Source organism: Heptranchias perlo, chromosome 3 (assembly GCF_035084215.1).
Source record: "Heptranchias perlo isolate sHepPer1 chromosome 3, sHepPer1.hap1, whole genome shotgun sequence".
Taxonomy (NCBI): domain Eukaryota; kingdom Metazoa; phylum Chordata; class Chondrichthyes; order Hexanchiformes; family Hexanchidae; genus Heptranchias; species Heptranchias perlo.
This window is the reverse complement of record NC_090327.1, coordinates 134,760,460-134,772,637: the sequence shown is the minus strand read 5'-3', so window position 1 is coordinate 134,772,637 and position 12,178 is coordinate 134,760,460. Positions and strand designations below refer to the sequence as shown.

The 12,178-nt window shown below is 39.5% G+C and overlaps 1 protein-coding gene across 2 annotated transcripts in view; it reads left to right on the top strand.

Annotated features, from left to right (window-relative positions):
• The first annotated feature begins 570 nt into the window (after positions 1-570).
• LOC137320244 (arf-GAP with SH3 domain, ANK repeat and PH domain-containing protein 1-like) overlaps positions 571-12,178 on the top strand; it is a 417,474-nt gene continuing 405,866 nt past the window's right edge. For both annotated transcript variants that reach the window (XM_067982012.1, XM_067982011.1), the window contains exons 1-2: positions 571-804; positions 1,439-1,521. In XM_067982012.1, the coding sequence (XP_067838113.1) occupies positions 1,463-1,521 (59 nt within the window). In that variant the 5' untranslated portion in view covers positions 571-804; positions 1,439-1,462. The remainder of the gene's footprint in view (positions 805-1,438; positions 1,522-12,178) is intronic.

The following is a 12,178-nucleotide window of genomic DNA, read 5'->3' as shown; positions in this document are numbered from 1 at the left end:
GGCGGACGGGCAGAGGCTGTGACTTTTTATAGATGTTTGAGCTGAGATGGGCCAAATAGCTTTCCTCATCTACATTTATCTTGTGAGGTGTGTTCGCCACTGATTGGAAGAGCAAAATTGGTTAATTTGCAGAAGTGTAATTTGTGAAACTGCCACATTATGTACAATACTATCACTCATCGAAACAGTGTTAAGAATGTACGCCGATTGAAAACGACAATGTTTTTCGATAATCGGTGATATTGTTTGACCTTTAAAATCGGGCGAAGTTAACTAGGGTCAAAGCTACCCACCTAATTTTAAAGTCTTTCACTATTTTTAAAAATATAATTGCTGTTTCCAGTTAATTGTATAAATATATGCACATTATAATTATAAACACAATTTCGCGGTGTTAGTAGATGCAGACAACGACTGCTTGTTAGAGATTGAATCTAAAGATGTGCAGCGCCTTTGCCTGTTTTTACAGATATCTGATTTCCGTTGGATTGGCTGGATTTCCTGAAGTTTGTGCTGTCAGCCACATTTCTGTCCATTGTATTTTGTGCCGCTCACATGGTGGATTTTCCTTCCGTTTCTGATTCCCAGCTTTCCACAGAGCACAAGGAACGGATATGGACACAAATCACAGTTCTCTTCTCTCCATTGCTGGCTCCGATTCAGCAACACTTTTTTAACAGTTGATTTCATCCAAACGGACTAAAAAGGAGGACTCCTGCGGCAGAACCTGGAGACGAAAATGATATAATGGCAGTTAATCTCATGTACAAACTTTGGTTAGGAAGAAAATCAGTTACAGTTTTGGTAAGTTGCTGAAAACCATAAGGCGTGGTTGGAGAAAATGCAGCACTAGGCTGAGTTACTGGCGCGGCACTAGGGTTTTTTTCTGGCTTTACAAAAAAATCATAAGTAAAGTACATGAAAAAAGTGACCTTAAAGTATGTCAGGACATGCCTTTCTCTAAGTAAACCGAAAAATCTGTATGGACATGGACCTATTCCGTCGATATCAGCTTCTTCTACAGTATGTATTTGGAAAACTTTTTTTAAAACAAAGATCAGAATATAATTTATGAAACCTAAAACTTCTAAATAAAAATTAGTTCATAATCGGCCAACTGGTAAACCGTACGGAGCTTGTGTTTTTTTCTTATTTAACATGTAATTCTTGCTCTCTTCGATTTTGTAGTTAGCGAGGCAAAGTCTTTTTTATAATTTTAGGAACTTTGATCAAAAGACAAACTTTTTTTTTCATTTTTCTTATGCGGTTATGTCATACTTAGTTTATCCCCTCCCTTTTTTTTTTACCCCAAGTGCTGTTAGTAAGTGGGTAGCAAACTCTATGTGAAGCCAGGCTGTAACAAAGTAGGCTGCAATTTAGATCTTCATTTCGATAGCCCAGAAACTAGCCAAATTTACTGCTGCTTTCATTCACATAGGTGGGATTCGTTGTGAAATAAACCATGAGGTCTTCATCCTCCAGATTATCAACCTTTTCCTCAAGGGATTCATTATGGAACCGGTAAGCTAAGGGTTAACTGCACAAAGACAAGTTTCACTCACAACGTAGTTTGTTATCAGTGTTCATACTTTAATATTTTCGAGAACGAATCACATTTTCTTCAGATTCTTTTGAGTGAACCTCTGTGCGAACAGGGATTGGTAGGAGCCAGCGAATATATTTTTGGAGGGCGAGAGAAGGGGAGCAATCATAAGGGGGGAAAGGACAAGTTACGTGTGCGCTGGGGGGGATTTCCTGGTGACAGTGAAAGTGGCTAGAAAGTTGCCATCAAGGCATGACTCTGAGGATAATTTGCCTGAAGACATGGAAATCGGGAATGTTTTAATTTGAGCAATTGGCCGCAACAGCGAAGTTTCTGGTTTTTAAAAAAAAACCCACAGAATAGATAAATTGTAATACTATGCTTGTGATTTCTTCAATGGTTTCTCAAACTACTTTTTTTTCCTCACTGATGTTGCACCTGGATCTTATGAGATATGACAGATTCCCTCTAGATCCCTTCTAACCTCCCCCCTCACACACACACACACACACACACACTCTCACACACTTATTCTTCTTCTTCTGGGAAGCTCCTGGGAAATAATCAGCTTCCAGAAGAAAAAAAAATCGCGCGAAAAAAAAAAATCACAGTCGTTTTAAATCGATCTGCTTTTAAAATTAGACCGGGAACATTTTTGTGCCGAGGTTGAAAGTGGCCGCCCTGCACAAGGAAACCTGAACTTTACACGGGGACCGTGTGTGAGCTGATGGAATGTTTATGTTAAAATGTTATTCTGACTCAGCACATAAACAGTCAGCAATCTTATTTATGTAGCTGATGTTAGTCTTCCGTGAGCTGGGCCTGTGAGGACACATTCCATCGATCGATGAATTAAAAAAAACATCCTTTTGATTTTAAAAAATCGCTTCCTTTTTGCGGTATTTTAAAGCAGTTTTTACTGCTCGAATTAAACAATGCTGAAACAAAGAAATATGTTGTTTTGAGGTGGTGCAGCTTTGCTTTGTTTTTTTGATTCCAAAGTATGCATGGATTAAAAACTATAAGCGTACTGCTGTTTTGCATATTCGGCTGCACATGTTATTTCTTGGAAAGCTCCTTTCTTTAGAACAAAATGATGATGTGGCACTTAAAAACATATATTCACCCTTTCATTGCGCACAGCCATAGGATTTATTGCTATTGTTCCTTGGTTAAAACCTGAAGGTGGCGCAATAGCTTTAGCGAAACTGTGTGTGTGTGTGTGTGTGAAAGAGATAGACAGAGTGGGACAGTCCACAGAGGGGGAGTGTGCACGTCTATGTGCACCCCTATATGTTTAATGCATGAATTGCAACAATTCTGTCGCAAAAAAAACTCAAAAGGAAAAGCAGCCCGACCATGGCTAACAAAAGAAATTAAGGATAGCATTAGATCCAAAGAGGAGTCATATAAAGTTGCCAGAAAAAGGAGCAAGCCAGAGGATTGGGAGCAGTTTAGAATTCAGCAAAAAAGGACCAAGAGATTGATTAAGAGGGGAAAAATAGAGTATGACGGTAAACTTGCAAGGAACATAAAAGTGGACTGTAAAAGCTTCTACAAGTATGTAAAAAGAAAAAGATTAGTGAAGACAATTGTAGGTCCCCCACAGTCAGAAACGGGAGAATTTATAATAGGGAAGAAGGAAATGGCAGAGCAATTAAACAAATACTTCGGTCTGTCTTTACAGAAGAGGACACAAATAACTTCCCAGAAGTGCTAGGGAACCAAGGGACCAGTGAGAAGGAGGAATTAAAGGAAATTAGTATTAGTAAAAAAATAGTGCTGGAGAAATTAATGGGACTGAAAGCTGATAAGTCCCCAGGGCCTGATAATCTGCATCCCAGAGTACTAAAAGAGGTAGCCCTGGAAATAGTGGATGCATTAGTTGTCATCTTCCAAAATTCTATAGATTATGGAACAGTTCCTGCCGATTGGAAGGTGGCAAATGTAACCCCACTATTTAAAAAAGGAGGGAGGGAAAAAACAGGGAATGACAGACTGGTTGGCCTAACATCAGTAGTAGGGACAATGCTAGAGTCTATTATAAAGGATGTGATCACAGGACATTTAGAAAATATTAACGGGATTGGACAAAGTCAACATGGATTTATGAAAGGGAAATCGTGTTTGACAAACCTACTGGAGTTTTTTGAGGATGTAACTGATAGAATAGATAAGGGAGAACCAGTGGATGTGGTTTATTTAGATTTTCAGAAGGCCTTTGATAAAGTCCCACATAAGAGGTTAGTGTGCAAAATTAAAGCACATTGGATTGGGGGTAATACACTGGCATGGATTGAAAATTGGTTAACAGACAGGAAACAGAGAGTAGAAATAAATGGGTCTTTGTCGGGGTGGCAGGCGGTGACTCGTGGGGTACCGCAGGGATCAGTACTTGGGCCCCAGCTATTCACAATATATATCAATGATTTGGATGAGGGAACCAAATGTAATATTTCCACGTTTGCTGATGACACAAAACTAAGTGGATCGTGAATTGTGAGGAGGATGCAAAGAGGCTTCAAGGCGATTTAGACAAGTTGAGTGAGTGGGCAAATACATGGCAGATGCAGTATAATGTGGATAAATGTGAACTTATCCATGTCGGAAGGAAAAACAGTAAGGTAGAGTATTATTTAAATAGTGATAGATTGGGAAATGTTGATGTACAAAGGGACCTGGGTGTCCTTGTACACCAGTCACTGAAAGCAAACATGCAGGTGCAGCAAGCAATTAGGAAGGCAAATGGTATGTTGGCCTTCATTGCAAGAGGATTTGAGTACAGGAGCAAGGATGTCTTACTGCAGTTATACAGGGCCTTGGTGAGACCACACCTGGAGTATTGTGTGCAGTTTTGGTCTCCTTACCTAAGAAAGGATATACTTGTCATAGAGGGAGTGCAGCGAAGGTTCACCAGACTGATTCCTGGGACAGCAGGACTGTCATATGAGGAGAGATTGGGTCGACTAGGCCTGTATTCACTCGAGTTTAGAAGAATGAGAGGGGATCTCATTGAAACATATAAAATTCTGACAGGGCTAGTCAGACTGTATGCGGGGAGGATGTTTCCCCTGGCTGGGGGGTCCAGAACGAGGGGTCACAGTCTCAGGATACGGGGTAGGACATTTATGACTGAGATGGGGAGAAATGTCTTCACTCAGAGGGTGGTGAACCTGTGGAATTCTCTACCACAGAAGGCTGTGGAGGCCAAGTCACTGAATATTTTTAAGAAGGAGCGAGATAGATTTCTAGACACAAAAGGCATCAAGGTGTTGACTGGAGATCACCGGTTACGGTTATTGGCTTAGTACAAAGAGGAGAAGAGTCAATTCTCTCTTAATTCTCAATTCGCTTTATTCACGTCGTTAGATCATATACATATAGCTTATACGTCAGGTTAGATATAGACATGCAGTTTGTACCAGGTTATACAGTTTTATACCCAAACTAGGATCTAAACGCACACCCACTAGGTTTCTCTGACACTCCCTGAGTGGTCACAGAATATAAAGGCTAATACCCGAAAAGGAGAGCTGACGCTGGCCAGGTGTTCCGTTCTCTCTCTCTTTCGACGTCGTCTCTACGTCCCTGACGTAGGTTCTTCCACTTCCGCGATGGTTGGTCTCTGGAGTCTTCGCTGGCTCCACGCCCGAGATTCTTCATTCTTATTCCGAATCTTATCTCTTCAAGCTGTGCTGTCTCTCTCCCATTGGTTTAGGCTTGCTCACCGTGTCTGTGTCTTCTTCTCATTGGCTCTGTCCCAAGGACTTAGGTAGCATCACCTCATTACTCCTTTTCTAAATAAGGACTTATGTCTTATCACATCTCCTCTGTCTTTCACGAAACTTAGCTAATTCAAACCGGTTCCAGCCAGCTCAGGCCAGCTACTGAACTCAGGTTACTTCAGTTCAAAAGTTGCCTTTGCCTGTGTGTCAGCAGTTCGGAATAAACTCAGTAGTTTCTGCATCCCCTGTCCAACAAAGGGGTATGGGGAGAGAGCGGGAATATGGTATTGAGATAGAGGATCAGCCATGATCATATTGAATGGTGGAGCAGGCTTGAAGGGCCGAATGGCCTACTCCTGCTCCTATTTTGTATGTTTCTATGTGTACATGCGTGTGTGTGTGAGTGAGAATGAAAGAGAGAGTTTGTGTGTATGGGGCTAAGGACAGGATAGTTAGTGCCTTCAAACATGCTTTATCCTATTATTTAGATCTGAACAATTATACAAAATATCCCAAATTATCTGGATTATATTGATATTCCATTAAGCGAGCTAACAGGACTTTCCTTTATTGGTTAAATCAGTAATTGCATTGTAACTTTTTTCCTTGATTTATAATGTATTATTTAAAATAAAAGGTGGAAGTTTCCAAAAGTCTTTAAACAAAAAAATTTGGATGCTGAATTATAAACCAAATTGTTTACAGTGAACATATTACATAAATCATCTGTTCTTTTTCCTGAAGGAAAACAGGAAAGTGTGCTGCAGATAGTTGTGATTAATACAAATTATGGTGACTGCTACTGCTAATAGAAACATTCAATATTTTTGGATCTATTAATAGGTGATGAGATAAAGTGTGATTATTCCAGCACCTATAAAACATAAAGACAATCTTATTTTAAAAATGTTAACAGCTACTAAATGTATTTATATTACATTTAACTGTAATAAATTACATGCAGTTTGAGGCAAGGCAGGGGTATTAAATATTACAGAGGTCACGCTTAAGCCCAAATTATTAGTTGACTGGACACTTTCCAAGGTTTTTTTTAGTCTCTTCCCAGATTTGCTCCATTTTATCCTAAGGCAGTGACTCATGTTGGTTCCGATTTCCTGGGTCCAAGCCGCCATTTTCTTACCAAACCTCTGGCCATTCTTCATGTGTGAACCCATAGAGTGAGTGTTGCTGGGCTATTCAACAGCAGAGGTAGGACCAGGAACATTGGATGACTTTTCCCTTCCCTAGATCAGGGATGCAGAAGCCAAGTATAGAGTCCTTACAACTGCCCCAGCTCATTCAGTTCATTCAGTACCAACAGAGGATCAGACCTGGATCTTTTTGGGTCTGGACAGCTCGTTTTTGGGCTGTATAGGCATTTAGCAACTTAATCATTGGAGAATTTGCTTTATGAAGATTTGTGACAAATCCCTTAAATATGTGACTGCACTACTATCTATTGGCTGTTGGCTATCTCATTTGGTATAATTTTAGTGTGACTTTATTATTTCATATCTTGCAATTAATTTTTAATATGTACAGCAGAATGAATGAATTAAATATTGGTTCAAGTGAAACTGTGGCAGCCATATCAGCAAGTAACGTCTCACTGAAAAGCACAGGCAAAGGAGTACTTCACCCCAACAAGTATTGTACCCCACACATAGAATCCTGAATATCAGATATATTAAATTATATTAACTACTAGCCCTTCTGATTAGAATAATAGAAATGTTACAGCACAGAAGGAGGCCATTCGGCCTATCGAGTCCGCGCCAGCTCTATGCAAGAGCAATCCAGCTAGTCCCACTCCCCCGCCCTATCCCCGAAGCCCTGCAAATTTTTTTCCTTTCAAGTACTTATCCCGTTCCCTTTTGAAGGCCGTGATTGAATCTGCCTCCACCACCTCCTCGGGCACTGCATTCCAGATCCTAACCACTCACTGTGTAAAAAAGTTTTTCCTCATGTCACCTTTGGTTCCTTTGCCAATCACCTTAAATCTATGTCCTCTGGTTCTTGACCCTTCCGCCAATGGGAACAGTTTATCTCTATCTACTCTGCCTAGACCCTTCATGATTTTGAATACCTCTATCAAATCTTCTCACAACCGTCTCTGTTCCAAGGAGAACAACCCCAGCTTCTCCAGTCTATCCATGTAACTAAAGTCCCTCATCCCTGGAATCATTCTAGTAAATCTCTTCTGCACCCTCTCTAAGGCCTTCACATCTTTCCTAAAGTGTGGTGCCCAGAACTGGACACAACACTACAGTTGTGGCTGAACCAGTGTTTTATAAAGTTTCATCATGACTTCCATACTTTTGCACTCTATGCCTCTATTTATAAAGCCCAGGATCCTGTATGCTTTTTTTAATCACCCTGCCATCTTCAACGATTTGTGCACACATACCCCCCAGATCTCTCTGTTCCTGTACCCCTTTTAGAGTTGTGCCCTCTAGTTTATATTGCCTCTCCTCATTCTTCCTACCGAAATGTATCACTTTGCATTTTTCTGCATTAAATTTCATCTGCCATGTGTCTGCCCATGCCACCAGCCTGTCCAAATCCTCTTGAAGTCTATCACTATCCTCCTCACTGTTTACTACCCTTCCAAGTTTTGTGTCATCTGCAAATTTTGAAATTGTGCCCTGTACACCCAAGTCCAAGTCATTAATATATATCAAGGAAAGCAGTGGTCCCAGCATCGACCCCTGGGGAACACCACTGTACACCTCCCTCCAGTCTGAAAAACAACCGTTCACCACTACTCTCTGTTTCCTGTCACTTCTGTATCCATATTGCTACTGCCCCCTTTATTCCATGGGCCGCAATCTTGATGACAAGCCTACCATGCGGCACTCTATCAAACGCCTTTTGAAAGTCCACATACACCGCATCAACTACATTGCCCTTATCTACCCTCTCTGTTACCTCATCAAAAAACTCTATCAGTTTAGTTAAACACGATTTGTCTTCAACAAATCCGTACTGACTTTCCCTAATCAATCCACCCTTGTCCAAGTGACTGTTAATTCTGTCCTGGATTATTGTTCCTAAAAGTTTCCCCACCACTGAGGTTAAACTAACTGGCCTATAGTTGCAGGGTTTATCCTTTAACCCTTTTTTGAACAAAGGTGCAACATTTGCAATTCTCCAGTCCTCTGGCACCATCCCCGTATCTACGAATGTTTGGAAGATTATGGCCAGTACCTCTGCAATTTCCACCCTTACTTCCCTCGGCAACCAAGGATGGATCCCATCCGGACCGGGTAATTTATCCACTTTAAGTACAGTTAGCCTTTCAAGTACCTCTTCTTTATCAATTTTTAGCCCATCCAGTGTCTCAACTATATATTCCTTTACTGAGACTCTGGCAGTATCCTCTTCCTTGGTAAAGACAGATGCAAAGTACTCATTTAGAACCTCGGCCATCCCCTCTACCTCCATGAATAGATCTCCTTTATGGTCCCTAATCAGCCCCACCCCTCCTCTTACTACTCGTTTACCATTTACATGCCTGTCGAAGACTTCTGGATTGGGTTAATATTCAATAAACTCTTGTCGTGTGCTTGTCTGAAAGCTTTTTTGATTAAAATTCAAAGATACTATCAGTATAACAATATTTATTCTACCAAAATATTAAATAATGCTCATAATAACAATACTTACATTTATATAGTCCATTTCAGGAGTACATAACTAGCTTGTTGTTGGTGAATCAATATAAAAAAGTATAAAACATAAAGAAGAAACACCAAAACACAAAGGTGAAGAACCGTAACAAACTAGCTACAAGCCATTTTGATGTCATTAGAGAAATTTCCCTAATGACGAAGAAAATATTAACAAGTAAATCTTTGCTAAATATTCAAAGAAATACAGGATGCTACTGCCAGAAAATACTGATGTTTCATCAGGCATTTACGAGATAAAATTTCCTTCGTCAACAAAAAAATTTCTGCATAAACATTTTGCAGAATGTGTGGGTTGTGCAATTCAACTCAACACATTTTGTCCAGGACTTCTTTACACCGGCTGCATTTTTCATGAAAGCTGCTGCTCGTATGGCCTGGCATTTTCTACTGAGCGTAGTTTCTGTTTAATTATACTAATATATGAAGGACATTGGGGCTCTGTCGAAGTCGTCAGCCCAGACCCAGAATCAATCGTAATTCTTTAATGTTGTTTCTGTGTGTCCTTCCTGACTCTATTTGAGCTGTATTTATTGGGATTGCATGTAAAAAGTAAATGGAGGCAAAAGAAGAGAAGTTAGATGCAAAGAGAAAAACATGTGTGTGTATGTGTGTGTGTGCGCGTGTGAGTGAGAGAGAGTGAGAGAGAGAGGATAGAAATATAAGGAGAAGATGCACATAAAAGGTTGAGTGGGGATAAAAGAGAGGTCTGGGGGATAAAATAGAGATCCAGAGAGAAAGGAAGTGCAAACAAAATTTAATTTTTCTTGTTAGTAATTATTTTGTGAATTGGCCACCTGAAGAAAAGGTGAATATAGAGTTATGATTATATTTTTCCTGCTGTTTTATATGCAACTGTGATCATTTTTCAATGGTGGTTGAATGATTCAGCTAATATTTTAAATCTTTTATATATGCACCTAAAGTTTGACTACCAGAGATTATCCATAGTTATTACAATTACAGTATTGAGGTGATGAGAGTTTTGGAACTGAGTTTGGTAAACAATCATCTGGCTTCTCTGTTCATGAAACAGTTTTCTTGATTTTATAAAATATTGGCAACCTTCCCCTCAATTTTTTCTTACAAGGTCTTTCCCTTTGTGCATCTGAAATGATGAGGTGGTCTGTGAATGGCTCCTCGGCTGCTGTCAGTGCTACATCATGATCAGCTGACGGGATATGCATTTGCAATAGCAGAAAATATCAGATCTAAAACAAGGTGGTTGGGCAAGAACTGATAACACTCATTGGATGTGTATGTCTGGGACACCAGCACTGTAAACTATAGGCTCTAGAACCATTGCAAAACCTTTTGCTGTTCCCATTTAATTACATGCTATGACATTTTTTAAGTGGTATGAAATAAGATCTAACGTACCGAATCAGCTGCAAGTACTGCTGGTACATTTTAGGTCACACATTCTCCCTTAGGAAGCCCTTAGTCGTCCAGAAATTGTGTGCCCTATACATTCTCTATTTCACTGCCACAAAGGAAAGAAAAAGGAGATTGTCTGCTTCTTTCTTTATATAATTATGAAGAGTTCCCCATTGTAAATACATCATCTACTGGCAGTGCGAGAAAGCTGGTGCAGCTTTGTTGTAAACTATTGGTACTGAATCAAAACTGCACCTTCTGCACTTCAAAAAAAGTCTGCTTGCCTTGCTTAGCTGTCATTCATCAACCTTATGCTTCTTTGTCCTTTTTTCAGGAGTAAATTTGTGGAAAGCACTGATAATTAAGGCACTTCATTTTTGGCTTTTTATTTTTTGAGTTTCCTAGTTTTCCCGAGCAGAAAATTAAAGCTAGCTGAAAATCATTGGAGAAAAATTGTCTCACATTTTCCAGGTAAAAATCAGGAGGCAAAATTCAATGGTACAAGAGCATTCACTAGAAACACCTGGGTGTATTATTCAGATACTCACATTTATTTAGGCCATTTATAGTACAGAATTACTTGAAGAAGCAGCTCTCTAAATTACATTGTTCATCCTCTGGCCGACTCACCTGCACAGAGCATCCCATCACTGAGGAAGTTGTTGGAGCAGTTGCATGTACAGTTCTTTAAAAATAAATCAGCTTTTTTCAACATTAACAACTTCCTCAGTTGCTGGGGAAGGTTTGCAGCAGTACGGGATGGTGAAATCACTGAACAGTCAGTGGACAGGAGCAGAAAGGCTTCAGCCACTCAGGCTGGCAGTGGCAATGTTTTCTTTTGGCTGCCATTGCTTACGCTTAGTTATGCAGCTGATTATAGTGGTGTGAAAAGGAAAGCAGGGAGAATGCAAGTTTGCAGGTGCAACTCTTGGATTTGCAATAAATCAAATGCAACAAAATCTCCATATTTAGCATAACAAATAGAGGGTAAATCAATGGAGTAATTTGGTTTCCATGTGCTATTGTAAAGGGGTTATTAGTCTTCTATTAGCTATATACGTTTTTCAAAGTTCTTTTCCAGTTTAATTTTTATTTTCATTGTACAAATATTTTTATATCATTGGACGGTCTGCTGGAGAGAAGATGACAGAAAGTAGTGTCGTCCACACCAGACCCTATCTCCCCAGACAACTGAAAGAAATGTATAGAAACAAATCTAATGATATTCATAAAGATGGCAAGATTTCAGGAAATAATGGGGATTGATAAATTATCAATCTTCTAGCTTAAAAAATGTGGTCAAAATTAAAACAAAGAACCTTATATATAAATTTTTAAAATAATACATTTTGAGAGCCAAGGACTGCTTGTGCTTCATCTACATATTTCCTCATCATCCACAATACAGATTGTCCATCCGATTTATCATTTTATGTTTACGTCTTTCCATGTAATCTTTATTACTCTGTTTCCAAAGCTCTCTTTTCTGAAATTAGCTGTTTGGGGGAAAAAAAGCATTCCTTTTTCTTTCCCTATTAAGTTCCTGATGATGTCACGCACCACCAAACTTGCTTCTTCAGCAGAGGAAACTGCAGAAACACAATAAATGATTCTTTGTGATTCACCAATCCCAACTCTCTTTACATTCCCAGTAAATATATTTTAATAGTGGTGAGAAACGGAGTTGATTGCATCGATCGATTGAATCTCAAAATTGTGGTAATCCTGAAATCTACCTCTGGTACATCTATTTAATGTTAATTGTGGACATGTAGTACAATACATGTAGTATTGTATGGTGCAAAAAGTGGAACCAGATTAATTTAGTGCACAGAACATGTGCT